Source organism: Gadus chalcogrammus, chromosome 14 (genome assembly GCF_026213295.1).
Source record: "Gadus chalcogrammus isolate NIFS_2021 chromosome 14, NIFS_Gcha_1.0, whole genome shotgun sequence".
Taxonomy (NCBI): Eukaryota; Metazoa; Chordata; class Actinopteri; order Gadiformes; family Gadidae; genus Gadus; species Gadus chalcogrammus.
Window position 1 is genome coordinate 20,021,204 of NC_079425.1, and position 18,730 is coordinate 20,039,933.

The 18,730-nt window shown below is 46.9% G+C and overlaps 2 protein-coding genes across 4 annotated transcripts in view; one reads left to right on the forward strand and one right to left on the reverse strand.

The window, feature by feature from the left end:
• The first annotated feature begins 271 nt into the window (after positions 1–271).
• On the forward strand, positions 272–6,603 carry leo1 (LEO1 homolog, Paf1/RNA polymerase II complex component). Of its 3 annotated transcripts, none has more exons than XM_056607404.1 (14): positions 272–351; positions 535–668; positions 757–1,235; positions 1,430–1,635; positions 1,760–1,870; positions 2,036–2,130; positions 2,599–2,747; positions 2,855–2,939; positions 3,321–3,415; positions 3,515–3,649; positions 4,032–4,167; positions 4,984–5,176; positions 5,962–6,056; positions 6,250–6,603. In XM_056607404.1, exons 1-14 carry the CDS (start codon positions 294–296, stop codon positions 6,376–6,378), a joined length of 2,100 nt encoding a protein of 699 aa, XP_056463379.1. In that variant the 5' UTR covers positions 272–293; the 3' UTR covers positions 6,379–6,603. The 3 variants fall into 3 exon arrangements, with proteins under 3 accessions (XP_056463379.1, XP_056463380.1, XP_056463376.1); XM_056607405.1 differs by having other exon boundaries at positions 1,760–1,864; XM_056607401.1 differs by having other exon boundaries at positions 1,760–1,876; positions 6,250–6,600.
• Positions 6,604–9,333: 2,730 nt separating this feature from the next.
• Positions 9,334–18,730, reverse strand: part of LOC130403641 (synaptosomal-associated protein 25-A-like) — a 36,296-nt gene continuing 26,899 nt past the window's right edge. Inside the window, exons 5-8 of the mRNA XM_056608059.1 lie at positions 14,021–14,138; positions 10,766–10,885; positions 10,234–10,378; positions 9,334–9,402 (exon numbers count right to left, since the gene is read on the reverse strand). Coding sequence (XP_056464034.1) covers positions 9,334–9,402; positions 10,234–10,378; positions 10,766–10,885; positions 14,021–14,138 — 452 coding nt within the window. The remainder of the gene's footprint in view (positions 9,403–10,233; positions 10,379–10,765; positions 10,886–14,020; positions 14,139–18,730) is intronic.

The following is an 18,730-nucleotide window of genomic DNA, read 5'->3' on the forward strand; positions in this document are numbered from 1 at the left end:
TATTCAGCTCAGAAAAATAAATATACATTTATATGCATATATGTATGTATAGCCCTGCCTGTGTGTATATTGAGTGTTTATGAGGCTCTTCAGGTCCAATATTTTCCTTTTTGTTTGCTGGTTATTTTAAAAATAGCAAAGATTATTGAATTTGGTAGTTAATACGGTAGTTTGAATGGTGTTGCCCCCCTGTGGCTGAAAACATTATTACACAGATGCTTGAACTAGGAAACAAAACTTGTAAATAAGTCTTTCTGCTTCCGGTTTACAGCGATTTCTTTCTATTGGGAGAAATGGCGGACATGGACGAATTATTCGGGAGTGATGGAGATAGTGACAATGAACAACGAGGTAATACATTTTTCGAATATTAACGTATGATTTGGAATTGTTCATGCACATGACTGATTGTGTATACGAAATGGCCAAAATTTCCCCTGCGCCGACAACATTTTGTCCGTGTGCCGTAGAGTTTCCTATGTTGTGGCAACGTTATGCGAATGGTCTCTAATCGTTTACTGTTGCGTCTTTTAGAGTCTGGGTCGGGCTCCGGTTCGGACTCTGACAACGAAAGACCTCGGTCCGCCAGCAACGCCTCTGGCAGCGGCAGCGATAGTGACAGGGGACGGCCAGACGAAGAAGAAGGGGGGAAAGCTAATATGAACCAGGTTGGTAACGTGCACTTGTTTTGATTTTTACAACCCCATCCGTGGATACAACATCGCCTTTGCCTTAACAAATCTTCTGCCATGCTAGGAGCTCTTTGGAGATGACAGTGAAGACGAGCGACCCAGCGTACACAGTGGCAGTGGCAACCCGTCGGAGCACTCGGGGAACCGTTCCGACGCCTCGATGCACTCCGGCGCGGAGGACAACGAGCATTCTGATGCTGAAAGGCACAGCGGCTCGGACGTTGGCCACCGGGACGAAGAGGATGATGACGAAGATGCTGGGCATCGATCAGATGCCGGGAGTCCTGCCGGGAGTCCTGCCGGGAGTCCTGCCGGAAGTCCCGCTGGAAGTGCCGCTGGAAGTGCCGCTGGGAGTGCGGCTGGGAGTCCGGCTGGAAGTGCCCCTGGCAGTCCCGCTGGAAGTCCTGCTGGGAGCCCCCCAGGAAGTCCTGCTGGTAGCGCAGTGTCCGGGGCAGGGAGTGCTCGTTCAGGGTCTCCCCGCTCAGTGACCCCCCGCTCAGGGAGTCCGCGGTCAGGAAGGGGGAGTGCCCACTCTGATAGGAGGTAGGTCCAATTGCTGCCATAGTTTCTAGACATGTGGATTCTGTGAGGGGACAGACAGACATTCCACAGTATGGTCATTTGATTAGTAACGCACAATAACCAAACAACCAGTGGTTGACTGCCATTTCGTCTCAAATTTATAGCATTTATAGCTCAAAGTTTAACGTTATTTTCGAATCTCTTTGTCATTCTAGCATTCACAGTGATCCAGGAACGCCCCAATCAGGGCCTGGCACCCCTCATTCCGTGGAAGGTTCCGGCAGAGAGAACCATTCGGATGACGAGAAGTGGGAAGGCGGGGCAAAAAGTGATCAATCAGAGGATGAGGAGGAGAAACGTCCACGTTCTGATGAAGAGCGGGAGAACTCTGACGATGAGGCACCCAGACACAGGAAGTCAGGTATATTCTGACATGTTGACGAAGTCCATGTAATGTTGTTGATACTGAATTAGCTACTATATTATACTTATTTATGCAAGTTTTTTACACATTATACATAATTACTTTTGATTTGTTCCCCCAGAATCAGCAAAGGGCAGTGATAGCGAAGATGACTTCCTCAGACAGAAAGCCAAGAAAAAGCCGGCCTCCGATTCAGATTCAGACAGTGATGTTGGTGCAAGAAAAAGTAAAAGTAAAAGTCAGTGTGTATATCTATCTATCTATCTATCTATATCAATATGCATCAAATTATCAATCTATCCAACTTGAAACTGGTTGTTACCGCAATGAACATATTTTCGTTCTGGTCGTATCACTCATATTTTTCAACATTGTCTCGTTCACCCTCCTTCTCCAGCTAAGAAGCCTGCAGCAGACGACCTGTTCGGGGAGGCGGATGACATCTCCTCAGACAGCGACGCAGAGAAGCCTCCGACTCCAGGCCAGCCCATGGTACTGTGATTTCCCTTCTTCAAGAACAGGATCACGTGTCATGTATTTGAAGGACTCTTTCCTCACTAAACGTTTTTAAACAAATATGCCCGTCTTATGCCTGCCTTTTTCCCGGCATGGTCCACTCGTTTACACTGACCGAGCTATACAATACACCGGCTGGATTTCGCACCCCAATTTACCCTCTCAGACCCTACATATATGGGGGTTTCATTTTCATGTACATGCGATTAGGCGGCTTCGCGGCCTACTCTAATGAACCGAGTAAGCCGGCTCCGTGACGAAGGTGTATTATACCCCCCTCGGTTTTACACAGGCAAGAGAGTGAACTTGCAGGGTGTACCAATCCGCGACCGTACCGGATCGGCAGTGTAAAAACGCCTGAATGGATGATTCCGGTTGACTCCGTTGGCCGTCGTGCCAGTTTTCAGTTTTTCATCCGTCTTTGTTCTCTTCTGTGTGTCCCAGGACAACGAGGAGGGGATGGAGGGCGACCGCCACGAGGAAGAGACCGTCCCGGAGACCCGCATCGAGGTGGAGATCCCCAAAGTCAGCACAGACCTGGGCTCAGACCTCTACTTCGTCAAGCTGCCCAACTTCCTGTCTGTGGAGCCCAGGTCAGAATCGATTTTTGGCAAGAAAGTAGAAAGTCGTTAAACCCTCTTTGCTTGCTTTGCTGTTAGACAATGTCACTGCAGCGGTCCTGTCGCCTTTTCTCTTGCAGACCCTTTGATCCACAGTACTATGAAGACGAGTTTGAGGACGAGGAGATGTTGGATGAAGAGGGTCGCACCAGGCTCAAGCTTAAGGTATGCAGTGGGCCTGAGGGAAGGACTCTTGCGTCGTGTGAGAATACGATTCGAAAACCCCCAAAACATCCATTTAATGTAGCCATGTGTCAGATTAGGCCCCTCCCAGTTAGCAGGCAGGAGCCTTTCTCAATTGAAAATAACATACCGCTGTCCAATCTAACTGGCCACGTAACTGTGACGATAACTAGCATTGCTCGGCCGCCTGGGTTCCGTGAGTTGGAGGGGTTCGAGGAGGGTGGGATAGTATGATTATTGTACACACATTTTTGAAAGTAGAATATGATTTGCATATCAGTTGGATGTTATTATTATTTTTTCTATAACAATTTCGAACATTTTTGCATTAACCATTTTTGTCGCTCTGTCCCTCCGCCGCAGGTGGAGAACACCATTCGGTGGAGGGTGAAGCGCGACGAGGAGGGGAACGAGATTAAAGAGAGCAACGCTCGCATTGTCAAATGGTCCGATGGCAGGTGAGTGACTTTGTGCGTGCGTGCGTGTTGCTTATCGAGGCGGGTGAATGGAGCACGGTCCGTCGTGCTTACAGCAGGGTTTGTGTTCCCCTTTCGCAGCATGTCCCTGCATCTTGGCAACGAGGTGTTTGACGTCTACAAAGCGCCCCTCCAGGGAGACCACAACCACCTGTTCATTCGGCAGGGCACCGGGCTGCAGGGGCAAGCGGTGTTCAAGACCAAGCTCACGTTCAGGTGCCTCCTTCCCCCGCTCCGCCTCCCACACTGGGAGCCTGGAGCCACGCGGTTACCGTGGTTTCAGGAATACATTTGCTCTTTGGAAACGCAAACAAAGAAAGACATATCGGACCATTTACTTTATTTAACTTTATTTATGCATACCGTTTTATTTGGCCTACCTTTGCACTAGTCAGAACTATTTTGCACTATTTAGAATTTATTTATTGTAAATATTACTAATTTATTTAGTTTGACCTAACTTGATGCTTTTATACACATTGGGTTAGAGAAAAACGCATTTTCGATTCCTCTTTGTCTTGCACATTTGTTGGAATTGACACTAAAGCTTTGACTTTAATGCGTGTCTTTACTCCTGTCTCTCTCTCTCTCCTACCAGGCCCCACTCCACAGACAGCGCCACCCACAGGAAGATGACCCTCTCTCTGGCTGACCGCTGCTCCAAGACCCAGAAGATCCGGATCCTGCCCATGGCGGGTCGCGACCCTGAGTCCCAGCGCAGCGAGATGATCAAGGTAGGGGTCATAGGTCAACGCAAACCCTGCCACCCGCAACGACTGGAGCTTCTAGAAAACCTGTTTTACGCTGAATTTACAGTATTCTAAAATTGATTTATTATGACCATAGTGACTGCAACCTATTTATGTCAGTGGGTCATTTCAGTTAAAAAAGGATAAAATGCTGTCATCAATTTCTTTGAGAAACGTTTATTTTTAATGAAACTGTTTAATCTAAGTCAACCTGTGTGAACTTTTAACATAGCGTACAACCTGCATCATATAACTTCTCTACTAGAGCTATAGACTACAAACAATAATATCTGAAAAACGCCACATCACCAGAACTCTTTTGGAACTGTGAACGCTATAACTGACACAACCCGAGCCCATAGGGGCTGCTCGTGGTCAATCACACACACCGTGCAGCGTTGAAAAGAAGGCGCCTGTGCTCACTGATTGATTGTAATTTTTTTAAAATATGACAGAAACACATTGGCAGAAACAAAAACAAGAATCTTTTTCCATCGCTCGTCTACACATTTGAAAAGGAGTGGGAAGAAGCATACACTTTAATACAGTTTAATCCCACCCCCTTCTTTAAATCATACAACTATTAGAAACGACAACCTGTATCCTTTAGTTAAATTAAACATCCAATTAATGCAATTATTACCTGAAAATAATTATATCTTATTAAAGTTGTCCACTTGGAAGCACCAAACATATTTTTGAAAGCTGAAGTATAAACAGTACATAATGTATAGCATACCTACTGATACACATGTATACATATGTGCATTAACGCCTGCTGTCTCGGTTGGGCGGGCGCAGAAAGAGGAGGAGCGTCTGCGCGCCTCCATCCGCCGCGAGTCCCAGCAGCGCCGCATGCGGGAGAAGCAGCACCAGCGCGGGCTGAGCAGCAGCTACCTTGAGCCCGACCGCTACGACGACGACGACGACGGCGAGGAGGCCGTGAGCCTGGCCGCCATCAAGAGCAAGTACAAGGGCGGCGGAGCCCTGCGAGGTGGGTGGCGTAGGAGGACGTAGGAGGACGTAGCGCTGCGTAGTGTGAGTGACGTAGGAGGACGTAGCGCTGCGTAGTGTGAGTGACGTAGGAGGACGTAGCGCTGCGTGGTGTGTAGGGCGGAACGGTTAATCGAATTCAAACCGACAGTGGCATGCAAAAGAACGTGATATGTGAATCGCACAGGCTGCGATTATTATTTTTTTAAAATAATAATACAGAACATAAGGAACTTCAAAAAGAAAAATCGCAGGCTAAATCGCAATCGCAATATTAGTCGAAATAATCACAATTCGATTATCTCCCCAAATGGTTCAGCCCTAGTGCGCTGCGAACAAATAGGCCGGGTTGGTTCGGGCCTCATTGAGCGCAGCGCTGGCTCGATCACGCTTGAGAGAAAACCGGAGCTGCCCTCTGAGAGGAGACCAGGAAGACCGCAGAAGACGCGGGAGGAGGCTTAGATTCCACTGACGGCCCAGAACGGCTCTGTCTGAAGAGGGCGTTTAAGATTAGATAAAACTTTATTAATCCCCGGCAGGAGAAATTTGTTTGACAATTATGACGAGTCAGACAGGTGCCTCCCTCGGGAGAGGAATAATTCCGGCCTGGAGAAACTAAACTAAACTAGGATGAGGATGATGACTACTGGGCGATGGACGAAGGATCCTAGCGTTCTCCCTGCTTTCTCCCTGCTTTCTCCCTCACTCGATCACTCGATCACTCACTCACTGGATCACTCGATCACTCGATCACTCACTCACTCACTCGATTGTCTCCCCTTCCAGAGGAGCGAGCGAGGATCTACTCTTCCAGCGAAGAAGGCTCGGACGATGACAAGGCCCAGAGGCTGATGAAGGCCAAGAAACTGGACAGTGACGAGGTGCGTGTCCCCCCCTCCCCACCTCCCCTTCCCGATGTGTTCAAGATGTTCTTTTTTTTTGTAGGATGCACACATCAAGGCCCTTGGCTTGCATTTTAATTATTTATCGTTGCATATACTCATTAGACTTTTTTTTTAAACTGTATTAGACAAAGTTGGATTTACTAATATGGTAAAAATGCGCTTCTTTCAGGAGGGCGAGGCTTCGACGAAGAGGAAGGCAGAGGATGAGGATGATGAGGAGGACGAGGAGGCCCCCGCAAAGAAGGCCAAGAAATATGTGATCAGCGACGAAGACGATGACGAAGATGACGACGAATAAGCAGCATTCTTTTTTAAGCATTCCACTGTATTATCAGTGATTCATTCATGTGAGGCGTCAGACTGCCACATTTTGTATTATACGTTTATTTTTTAATTGTGTGTGTGCACATGCATTCATGTGCGAATGTGTCTACTGTACATTGTTCTTTACGTTGGCGATGTGGTTAATAAAGAATAGATGAACCAATGTCCAGTTTCACCTTCTCTTTTAATGTTTTCGATGTGGGGATATCAGAGCACAAAACATCGTCCACTAGGTGGCAGACGTGTGCCACTGTGCCACATCAGCATGCTTGCCTGTCGTTCTTCTGTAAATATCCCAGCAAGAAAGAACATTTAAAGAATATGCATTTGGCAGTGTTTGACCATCCTGGTAAAGAGACATGCACCAGTTTGGAAATGTACACTTGAATGGTATTTGGGGAGCCTTCAATAATTGTCCTGTAAATAATAACCTGACCACCTAACTTTGAGATACAAAGAAAGCGGTTTTATGATCTATATATTTTTATTTAGGTCTAAAATACTATGAAATAAGAATACGACTAGTTATACAATTTATTAATGTATACATAATATATAAATAGGTTTGCATGCAATTATGTTCATGATGGTGGGTGTATTCTTAATGACCTTTGCAAACGTTAATCTTGGTTAGCATAAACACGTCTCTCCCTCTCTCGCGCGCATCACAAACAAGTTCTATGTCGGTACTGGTCTTGACGGCCTCACTGGCCTACCATGTTCCTCTTTGGGTCATGTGTTATGTTTAGCTTTGGCTTGAGGCAGAGGCTTGTAGTGAGCAAGAGAACCATCCTTCTACCAAAGCACCAATGGCTTTTGGCTCCTACATGCATCAGCCCAAGAACACATTGAAGCCCTTCTTGCTCCAGGGGTTCTCTGCCGTGAGACCCTGCACTCTAATGGGCAGCACTGTACAGACACACAACTGCTCATCTTCTCCTGGAACAACTTGGTCCTCCCCCAGTAGGAACACAGGGACAATGATTATTTTTCTTACTAAGCTGAGCTGTAATTCATATTTCTTCTTCTTTCTGAGTTCTGTGTACACATTATATAGGCCCCATTTATGACTTTAGTTTCCATATCCAGATACAGAGGCCAGGTGTAAATGGCTCCTTTGGACCAACCACCAAACCCCTTTAAACACGTATTATAGCCCCTTAGAAGGAGCTCAGCCAGGTGCTTCCAATTGCCCTGATGCAGTTGCTTTGCCCACTAGGTGTTGTAATGACAGAGAAGGAAGCTGGGGGAGACAGACAAAGAGACAAAAAGAGAGAGAGAGAGCAGCCAACAGAGCAGGAGGGCTGTTGATGGCTGCATGATTATTTAGCAGGCGAATAACGGATCCCTTGAACCTTGACGGTCCCATCATCATGCTCTCTCCACTGTACTGCGTAGAAAACACTACTTGGTATTCCATACCTATAGTCATTTAGTATGTCATTAAGCTAAGACCAGAAATACACGCGCCAGACACTACTCTTGCACAAAACAAAATACAAAGGACACAATGTGTTTTTGTTTTTTCTAGTTATACGATTTTATTGGCATGTTCCATGGTAATATTTTACAATGATGGTCACAGTCTGGAAAGATATATACGTACATTATATGAGTGAAACAAAAAGAGTGGCACTCTTGTGGCGCAGGGGGCAGTAGACATAGGCCTGTCGTCCGTGTGTGGCCTACATGCAAAGCATGCGATTGCCCTGATATTATCATCTGCCTGAATCAATTGTTTGACAGCAGTTGAACATGCACAACACACTTATAGAGCAATGTCATAACGTTGAATTATGGAGGCATAACCCCAGTGCGGTTGCCTGCACGTATCTGAGCCCTGTCTGTCATTCAGACGACTTGTAATCAGTTTTCTGTTATCTTGTTATATACCTCGGACCCCACATCCTTCTGCCTTTCACACCAAGCGGCAGGTGATGATGAACAATCCAGTCTGACGGCTGCAGCACTGCAGTCAAAAACAGGTTTGCCTCACGCCCCACACACCTCTGATGTTTGGTGGTGCACTAGCACAAACTACGTTTAAGAATGTCCTTATATATACTGTAGGTTGTCACTTTTAAGACCAGACCAACTGTATGAGATCAATGCACCAGAGGTAAGGGTGAACACTGGGCAAACCGTCTTCAATTTGATTAAATGGTTTTAGTTTCAATTAAAGTGTCAATAGAGACTTGTCTTGGGGTTTGCTCTCAGTGTCTCTGTGCCATACATCTAGTTCTTTGTGTCAATTAGACATTCATCTTCGCAGTTGCGAGGTTTAGCCTAGGGTTGGTATAACAAGCAGGCCGGAGGAGTACGGGGAGTCACTGTGGTTCTTAGCGTCACAAACGTAGCAGAGCAGTGTGTTTTACATGGACAACATCAGAATACTGACACACAAGAGGGGGGGGGGGGGGGGGGGGATTATAACAAGGTGTACATACACTTTATATTATACATACTTAAAAAAAAACGACAGCAGGACATACAGAGAGAGTGAGACACAGAAAGTTAGACGGGGGGAGCTAAATCTGTGAAGCCATCAAAGACGCCCCTATATACAGCAGGTTGGGGTTTGGGGGGTTTGGGGGGGGGGGATGGTAGGGGGGGACACATGGACAATTGGTATCAGGACTATCATATGTTAACAAAAGCCTTAGAGAGACGACACATCACAACATTGACGACGAATAGGGTGGTCGGAGAGGCATTTGGGGGGGGGGGGGGGGGGGGGGGGGGGGGGGGGGCAGATATGTGCATGTGTGTGAATCTCTACCGAGTAAGTATCACGATAAAAGCATGTTGTGCGCCGACCCACATCAGGAGCGGGGCCAGGTAGCGCAGGTGTTGGGGGCGGGGCTTGTTGTGGGGGTGGGGTTGGGTGGTAGGAAGGGGGAGGGGACGGAAGCACGGTTTTATCCTCCGTCTAGCCACTTCCCAACATCTTTGTAGCCCGCTGGTTGGCCTCATCAATCCTGGTCTTGTTGGAATCAGCCTGGAGACATGGGAGGAAGAGCCGGTGTATCAATAGGGGGTTGGCTGTCTCTGTCCAAGCGGCGCTTATTTCAAACGCTGCATACAATTGACACTTTTGACAACTAGCACTCGAAAAGGAGAAAACACTTCTCCCTTTTGGGCTTATTTGTGCTTGATTCTCGGACCAAGATTCCACCTCATTTAAAGATTGGAAGAAAGAATGACTGCAAAATACATTTTGTTTTGATATTTTCAATCACTGAACTTTTGTCATGTGATCTACCTGCCTCCTGTTCTTCTAATACAACCAACTGGTTCTGACAGAAGCTGCTGCTGCCGATGGATATAACTATATCTCTAATGTATTACTATCTCTCATTACTTTGGTCTTGTTACACCAACCTTATCCATGATCGACCATCTCTAACTATGTGGGTCTCTGTTCACCAACACCGTACCTTGTCCATGATCGACCATCTCTAACTATGCTGGTCTCTCTTCCCCAACACCGTACCTTGTCCATGATCCACTATCTCTTACTATGCTGGTTTCTCTTCTCCAACATCGTACCTTGTCCATGATCCACTATCTCTAACTATGCTGGTCTCTCTTCTCCAACACTGTACCTTGTCCATGATCCACTATCTCTAACTATGCTGGTCTCTCTTCTCCAACACTGTACCTTGTCCATGATCCACTATCTCTAACTATGCTGGTCTCTCTTCTCCAACACTGTACCTTGTCCATGATCCACTATCTCTAACTATGCTGGTCTCTCTTCCCCAACACTGTGTCTTGTCCATGATCCACTATCTCTAACTATGCTGTTCTCTCTTCTCCAACACTGTACCTTGTCCATGATCCTGTCGATCTGCCGGTTCTGGGTGTCGATCTCCTGGCCCATGTCCAGGGCCATGTGACGCAGGTTCCCGATGATGCCGCCCACCTGCTCCAGGTTCTCGTCCATCTCGTTCTCCCGGGCATCCTCCGTTACCCTGGAAACACATCCAGCGAGAGAGGACTGAGAGAGGGAGTGTGATTCTGTGCCAGGGTTTAGGTTCTGGCGTGTTGGATTTCGGATGAATCCTTGTGTTTGTTCACTGATGTAAAGCTCTGTGCGTTGTATGTGTCTCACACTTGCGTAACCCAAAGTACATTTGATGTGCGTAATGCGGCAATATGTGCATGTAAGTCTCACTCTCTGGCTCTTTGTTTCCGTTTGTCTCCCTCACTCACACACACGTGCAGACGCACACAAATACACACACACACACACACACACACACAGGCAGATAATCACACAAACACACAGGCATATAATCACATAAAAAAACATGCACACACACACACACACAGGCAGATAATCACGCACACACACTCACCTGCGGATGAAGCCCCCACTGATGGCCATCTGTTCACGCTCGTCCACCACGCGGGCCCCGGGCTGGGCGTTCACCACTCCGTCCTGGTTGGCCCCCCACGCCTGGCCCCCACCCTTAATCCTACCACACACACATACATCAGTCAGGCCCGGGGCGACGCATGTGTGCGTGTGTGTGTGTGTCAATGTGCTACTTAACGCGTGTGTGTGTGTAAATGTGCTACTCTAAGTGTGTGCGTGTGGGTGTGTCCGTGGGTTTGTGTTTAAAGTTAATGAGAACCACTTGTGTGTCTGTATCACTGATTGTAAGTGGGATTTATAATGCTTCTATAGACTTTGAACACTTGCATTATACAATGCAAGGCATCCTAATGACAAGCCGATTCTCTCCCTCTGAATCAACAATGACAATGAGTTGTTAGAGTGGACGTAATGCAAGTTAGTTCTACGGGTGTGCCATCTATCCAGTGAATAGATTAACCGTGTTTTCGGAAGCACAGTAAAAGCATGCATGTGGCTTGTGGGAGAGAGGAATGGTTGGCCAATTCCCTTCTTGCACAAGCACATATAAACCAAAAATACGCAACAACACAAAACCACACCATAGATCATCACATGACACTAGAGGACACAAGGTCACAACATAGACACAACACAACGTGAATTCATAAATTCACACTCAAATGCACACACACACACACACACACACGCACGCACACGCACGCACACGCACACACACACACACACACACACCCATCCCTAACCCCAAGCCTTAATGGCCCATCAATTCCCACAGGGGAACATATAGTTACACATACAGAGACATGGGGGGGGGGGTGTGTTGGGTGTGTAAGGGTCGGGGACATGTTATACAACATGGGGGATAGGACCAGAGCACATCATATCATAACTCCCCCAGTCTGCTGAAAGCAATGTCCCCCTGAGATCCACTGTGGATCAACTCTTTCTCATCCAAAGAGCCCAATAGTAGTTGTAGTCGTAGTATTAGCTGTGCTTAGCCCCTCATTGCATCTGTAAGGATTGGTTTGGATGACGATACATTCGGTATACACAGTCAAGCAGCAGTTTGAAAAACATTCAATTAAACCCCTCAGGAGATAGGAGCGTTGGGGTTTCCCAAACAGCATTTTAGACATTAAAACCTTCACGGTGTAAGCCAATCCGAATCAGGCATTGTGTGGTGAAACCCAACTCTCTTGTGCCCGGAGTAGATTATAACCGGACAACTGTAACGGTCCTTCTCCCAGTTGACTGTATATATATAATATCTAGATTAACAAAAGAAAAAATTGAATAAGCGCAGATAGAGGATGATTAAAGAGAGCTGGGCTGTGGTTACATCAGAGCTATCGAATTTACAGGTGGCTCGGCAAAACATGCCTCTCAACCAAGCCTCAAAACACAGCCGGTCAGCTCTGACCAAGGCTGCTGTTGGAATAGCCTTTGGTCATGTTGAGACCCTGTATATTTTATAGCTCTGATAAGGACATGTAGAGTAAAGCTGTGCACAGACATGGCCCTCATAGGCCATAGTGTGGCAGACAGTTGTCAGTTGACAGTCATACAAGAGCTGAGCAAAATGGTCAACTGATCCGGAATTTGGAAGCGGTTGTGTTTGCTCCGATGTTTTATGATTCCAGGAATATATAATGATATATTCACACGTTTGCCTCCATCTTGTATGGTTGGTTTTGGGCTGGGGGCTGGAGGGGCTACTTTGGGAAGGCAAGCAGACGTAAGGACTTGAAAACTTTTTTTATAAAGTAGCATGTTTAGGTGTGATTTAGTGTTCTTTTGGATGTTCATGTTAGCCAAATACAGATTCCTGACTTTGGTTTGGCTGTGAAATATGTCGGAATGCTAACTTTGCTAATGGTAACTAGAGAAACTAATAATGGTTATATTTTGTCCCAGTCTCATTGAAGGCATTTGTTTGTGCGCTACATACATTTGTTATTTCTAAACCGGTGTTTACATTGTACAAAATCGTATATACCTAGACGTACATCGTTTTGTGTAAAACCAGGGCGACTGAATTACTGCCATTCAAGTTAAGAACATACGAATGGTCTAACGGGGACACCCCCACATCCCAGGTTTACGTGGGATCTAATCACTGTAATAACTCTCTGCCTCATGGCTGCTGAGCAGGCTGACGTTGGGCTCCTTCCTCCAGAGGAATTATGGATGAAGTGACACAATTAGCCTCTGAAGGAATGTGGAGGGGCAAAATCCACAGGGGTGTTATCCCACACACGGTGAATGCTTAGCGAGACTACTCTGCAATATGATGTAGTGTGGTGGATGTGGAAGCGGTCCCGTTGGAGACATAAATCTCGTTAGCCTTAATTGGTGGCGGGAATTGATAATCCGATAACATTATAATCCCCACAAGGTAATGAGAGCATATTGGGCAGCTGTAGCCCTGGGGTCGAGGTTCTGCCTAGAGGAGGGGGTACATGGGGGTGTGCTGGGGTGAGGGGTGGGATTGCGCAGAGGTCATGAAGGGCGGGGGGGGGGGGATGGCAGGGGATATTGGAAAGAGAAACACAGTGGCTTGGATGTTCATCTCTGGCTAACAGACAATCTCTTATCGGCTGATGAATGAAGGGCTTTTTTCCAGGCGGGCCGTAGGGGGGCGTGATCAGAGTGGCGTTGTCGTTGTGATGTGCCCTGTCATGCGTGTGTGACAGTCAAGACAGCGGAGTGGTCCTTCGTGGCTTTGGCGCGCACGTGCATCTATATCCACGTGTGTGCGGATACGTGCCCTGTGGAGGGGCACACATATCCATTTGTCCATCCAACTTTCATCTCTCTCGGTCTCTCTCCCTCTCTAGCTCTCTTATCCACCGACATGCACAAACACACGCACGCACACGCACACGCACACGCTCACACGCACACACACACACACACACACACACACACACACACACACACACACACACACACACACACACACACACACACACACGCACACACACAGACACACCAGCACAGGCACATACACACACACACACACACGCACATACACACACATACACACACGCATGCACGCACACAAGCACAGGGTGTTGTGTATGGTTTGGGTCTTCCAGCAGTGTGGTGCGTCTGGCTTGACTGCCCACACCAAAGGACCCCCCGTGGGGTGAAGCGGGGCGCACAGAGAGAGAGAGAGAGGCACAGGCAGGCGGTGGACATACACATGCAGTCGGACCGGGCAGGCTGCACCTACTTGTTACAGGGACATGAACACAGACCACAGAACTGTCCTAGATTGTTCAAATTCTTTTCCGCATCCTTCATGTCCTTATTGATTTGGTCCATCCCTTCCTCGATGCGCTCCAGTTGCTCTGATTACCGACACATTGTCAAACATCCCAGCGCGAGAACGCGAGCGCGTGAGTGGAAGAGAAAGAAGAAGAGGGTTGTGGGGAGGAAGTCAGGGGGTTGGGGGGGGGGAGAGTGGTCAGACAAAGGAAGAGGGGACAAAAAAAAGACATTGACTGTGACAAGAGAGACATCACCACCACCATCAACACCATCACCACCATCACCAGCACTGGACAGGCTAGGGGGGGAGGGGGGCATGTTCCCCTGCCGGTACCTACTTCGCAACACATGGGCATATCAGACCACAGCATTGGCCAAAACCCTTTAAATCTTTCTCGGCCTCCTTCAGGTCTGCGTGGACCTTGTTCATGCCCTCTTCGTGGCGTTCAAGTTGCTCTGGTGAGGACAAAGGCATGAGAGTAGTGTGAAATGAGTTGGACTGGTTTGAATTCGAGTTGAGTAAGCGCGCTAGGCTACGAGGCTACGAGGCTACGAGGCTACGAGGCTACGAGGCAGAGAGTGCTGGAGATATGTATCGGGCGGCGCTACTAATAAGCGCTAAGTGCGCGCGTGTGCGTGCCCTGCGCCAAACAAACGAGTGCACGCTTGCCTTTTTATTTGCGGAAGCGATACCTGTTTACCTGTCTGGATGCACGGTGGCCATTGCTGTGGATAGAGTGTTTTCATTGCAGATATCAAATGACAGCTTTGTGTCTGACTGGTTGAGTGTTCCCCTGCTGACTGTGAAGCGCAGCACTGAGACTATATTTCATACAGAACAGAATGAGTACAGTCTGGTTTAAGAACCTCTCAGAGCTGCCATACAGGCAAGTACGGATGAAAGGAAGAAAGAATAGAGTGATGGAGAAGGAAAGAGAAGAAAGATTTCGAGGAGTAATGGCCCGAGGAGTACACAGATCTCGACTTAACATAAAAGCGAACATTTTGAATACTGGAAAATCGAAATTAGACATGACTCATAGCAGTGGATGAATGTATGCATGATTATGAGGAGCAGAGGTAAGGCTCTATGCCTTTGGTTGAGGTGAAAGGCATGATGGGAGAGTGACACATAGAACTGGATGACTGTGCTGTTGCCCTGGTAGAAATGGCTTCATGCAAACACCACACCCACACATACCCACACACACTTCCAATCCTGTGAATATGGGGCAAGGGGCACTCGTGTTTGGTTCTCCGTGAGCAGGAGAGAGACCTAATCCAGTTAGGATTGTTCGGTCTTTCTTCAACAGCATGCCAATGACATGTAATCAATCCCGGCCATACAGGAGATACATAATGTTTTATTGATTTGTTTCTCGTAAAATGTATCTAGCAGATCACTGAACACTTTAATGGTTGCATCAAGGTCTATGTTTGATATGTAGGCACATGTTTTAGTATTTAGTTTCAACTTTAGGATTCAGTTCAACATGGTAGAACTGGAGTGAAGATACTCGGATTCAATCACTCATAAAAGTTATGAATATATGAGCATTAACGCACTACTTATTGTGGTTGGCTTCAACGTTCTCTTGCTTTTCCCTTTAACTTTCTTAAAGGTAACAGGCGTACAAAGAGTATAGCTCGTTCGCTATCGGACTGCTCATTGGAGGTGTTAGTAGCCCTACCTGCATAACATAGGGCTAAAATAGCTTTAGATACTGGTTTACCATCCAACATCCTAGTAAGGGCTACAAGACACATTGTCAGGAGTTTCTAAATGTTTTCTAGATCTTTCACATGGTGAGGATATGTGTGTGGGTGTGTGTTTGTGTGCGTTGTGTTTGTGTGTGTATTTGTGTTGTGTGTTTGAGTGTTGTGGATTTAAGGAGGGTTATACCTCGGAGTTCCCCAGTCTAAAAAACTACGTAGAGCCGGTAATTAGCCTCCCCCACTAATCCCAGGAAAACACAAGGGATTGGAAGAGAGAGAGAGAGAGAGAGAGAGAGAGAGAGAGAGAGAGAGAGAGAGAGAGAGAGAGAGAGAGAGAGAGAGAGAGAGAGAGAGAGAGAGAGAGAGAGAGAGAGAGAGAGAGAGAGAGAGAGAGAGAGATAAAAGACACTTATCTCCTTGCTGTATTCAAGGCTCGTTTTAAAAACCTCCTCCCCCACCCCGTCAGGTGGGAGTATTCTAAGGAGTGTCTCGTCTGTCAATCTTAGTATACCAACCAATCACAGCCTCACAGTCTCACTGGAGCACCAGATTTAGATCTGGTGCTTATGGCGTAAAACAGTATCAGCCTTTGGGGAGGCGAGAGAGCATTGGAAAGTAAATTTCAATGATAAATCAATGCAGGGACTGGAGATGTGCACTGCCAATCCCTTCCTCTCCTTAACTGTGTAACAGCAGAAGATATGAGCAGCTCTCTCCCAGGCTGTGAGCATATGCTTTGTGGTCCCATAGAGACATGGGGGCGTAGGGGTGATCTATCAACCCCCCCCCCCCCCCCCCAGCCCTGTGTGAGGTGTAGAAGGCATCCGGTGGTCGGTGAAGGGCTCATTAGCACTTAGCTCGGTCTGCAAAGAGGGCAATGCATCAAAGCACCCAATGATAAATCCTCCTGCCTTGCCACAGACATGCACACGCACACACCCGTGTGTGTGGGCATAACCATGCATGAATACTGTGTATTCTAAACACACACACAAACACACACACAAACACACACACACACACACACACACACACACACACACACACACACACACACACACACACACACACACACACACACACACACACACACACACACACACACACACACACACACACACACACACACACACACACACACACACAAAGATGTATATATATATCTCAGATCAATTAGTGGTATTTTAATAATCAGGTACTTGTCTGATTACGGGCTGCTTCCTGGATTTTTTATAGGAACCCTCCAGAAGCATTGCAATGTATTTACGGATGCGTTTGTGGCTCTAGTCATTGCAGCTGTAAGAGAAGGTAGAATAGGTTGAGGTTTGAGCACAATCGGTGTGTACCATCCACTTGTATTAATTTACATTAATACTTATGTGAAATGTGTCTATAAAACTGTCTGTATGCAAATAACCTGTCCTTTTATTACTGAAGACGATTGAACGAAATCCAAGAAAAAAATATAATATATGTGATGGTGTTAGCTGTGTAGGGCAAGGAAGAGAGAGAGAGAGGTAGAGTAAGAAAGCATAGAACAGGAAGAGAGGGCGAGAGGCAGAGAGAGAGAAGGAAGGAGCGGCATCAGGTTAGGGTTTGTTCAGGGGCTGAGGTAATTTGAATCTGTGAATTGATTGCAGTGCTGTGTTATAAGCACCAGACTGGACTGGCCATCACTCGGGAGACTGGTAAATGGGAGGGAGGGGGGGGAGAGAGAGAGGGAGAGGGAGAGGGAGAGGGAGAGGGAGAGGGAGAGAGAGGGAGAGGGAGAGAGAGGGAGAGAGAGAGAGAGAGAGAGAGAGAGAGAGAGAGAGAGAGAGAGAGAGAGAGAGAGAGAGAGAGAGAGAGAGAGAGAGAGAGAGAGAGAGAGAGAGAATAAAGGAGACAAAAAGGCTATATGTTCCATTTGACAGGCTAATTAGGCTGCTCGTTCATGCATGGAACAGCGCACAACCCCTGAGGAAGTGATACAGTTTATGCACACACACGCCTTCCTTTTTTTCAGACTTTACCAGCTATCCTTGCAACATCCAGCTCTTTTAGCGCTGGAACTGTACCAAATGTGGGGAGTGATGGCAAAGATTTGATACCCAGGCAGGCAGTGGCACACCGAGGTTGTTTCTTTTTCACTGTATATACAAAGGACCAATGGAGCCGTCTCTTTGTTAATCCCAGGCTGTCAGCATTACAAAGCTATTTAATGATTGCAATGGGAAACACGGTCAAATATGTAAAGAATACCTAATTGACTGATGTACTTCCAATGGTTGGTAATGATATTACTATATATTGTTTCTTCACGGTTTCTTCAGCGGTCACCATAACCGCAAACGACATCATCGATTTAAAATGAATATTTTATGGATTTAATATCTATAGGATTATGTTAGATTTATTTGAATTACTGTGGCCCAGCGTTGATGTTTACTTTGTAATAAATACACCCCTAAGGGACTTCAGGGTTGTGTATGAAGTTTTTTATGTTTTCACCTCCAGTTCAACATTAGCCGTCGCATTGTGGGCATACTTACAGCTCTGCATCTGAAACCACAACACATAATCGCTTGCGCTTGTGTTACGTATACCTTTCCGGGATATCACTCTGCCTCCTTCTTCGGAAACCTCAGCCTACTACGAGTGGATTGGAGGGTGAATGAGTGAGATGATGAATGTTTTGTCTTAACCAGTCAAACTGCAATCACAGCGAAAGAGGGCGAGGCTACACTAGCGTACACTCTTTATTTTCGTCCTGGCTCAGTCTGTCCTACCTGGCCTTGGGGAACCATGCTCACTGGCATCTCACTGACGGCCTCGCTGAAGAAGTTAAAAAACGTTGATTTTGCTTGAGATTTAGTATCTAACTGATTGAATAAAGAAGGCGGTTAAAGCCTCCATCAGGTTTCTATTCGAGTTGGAAGGAAGGAGCCTGATTTTGTGACAGACAGAGCCTAACTAC

Bases quoted from the DNA above. Each gene is read 5' to 3' on its own strand.
- leo1 (XM_056607401.1), top strand. From the start codon at position 294: ATGGCGGACATGGACGAATTATTCGGGAGTGATGGAGATAGTGACAAT. The intron at 2,131-2,598 runs GTACTGTGATTT...TGTGTGTCCCAG, and splicing joins CGACTCCAGGCCAGCCCATG to GACAACGAGGAGGGGATGGA. The intron at 2,940-3,320 runs GTATGCAGTGGG...CCTCCGCCGCAG, and splicing joins GCACCAGGCTCAAGCTTAAG to GTGGAGAACACCATTCGGTG.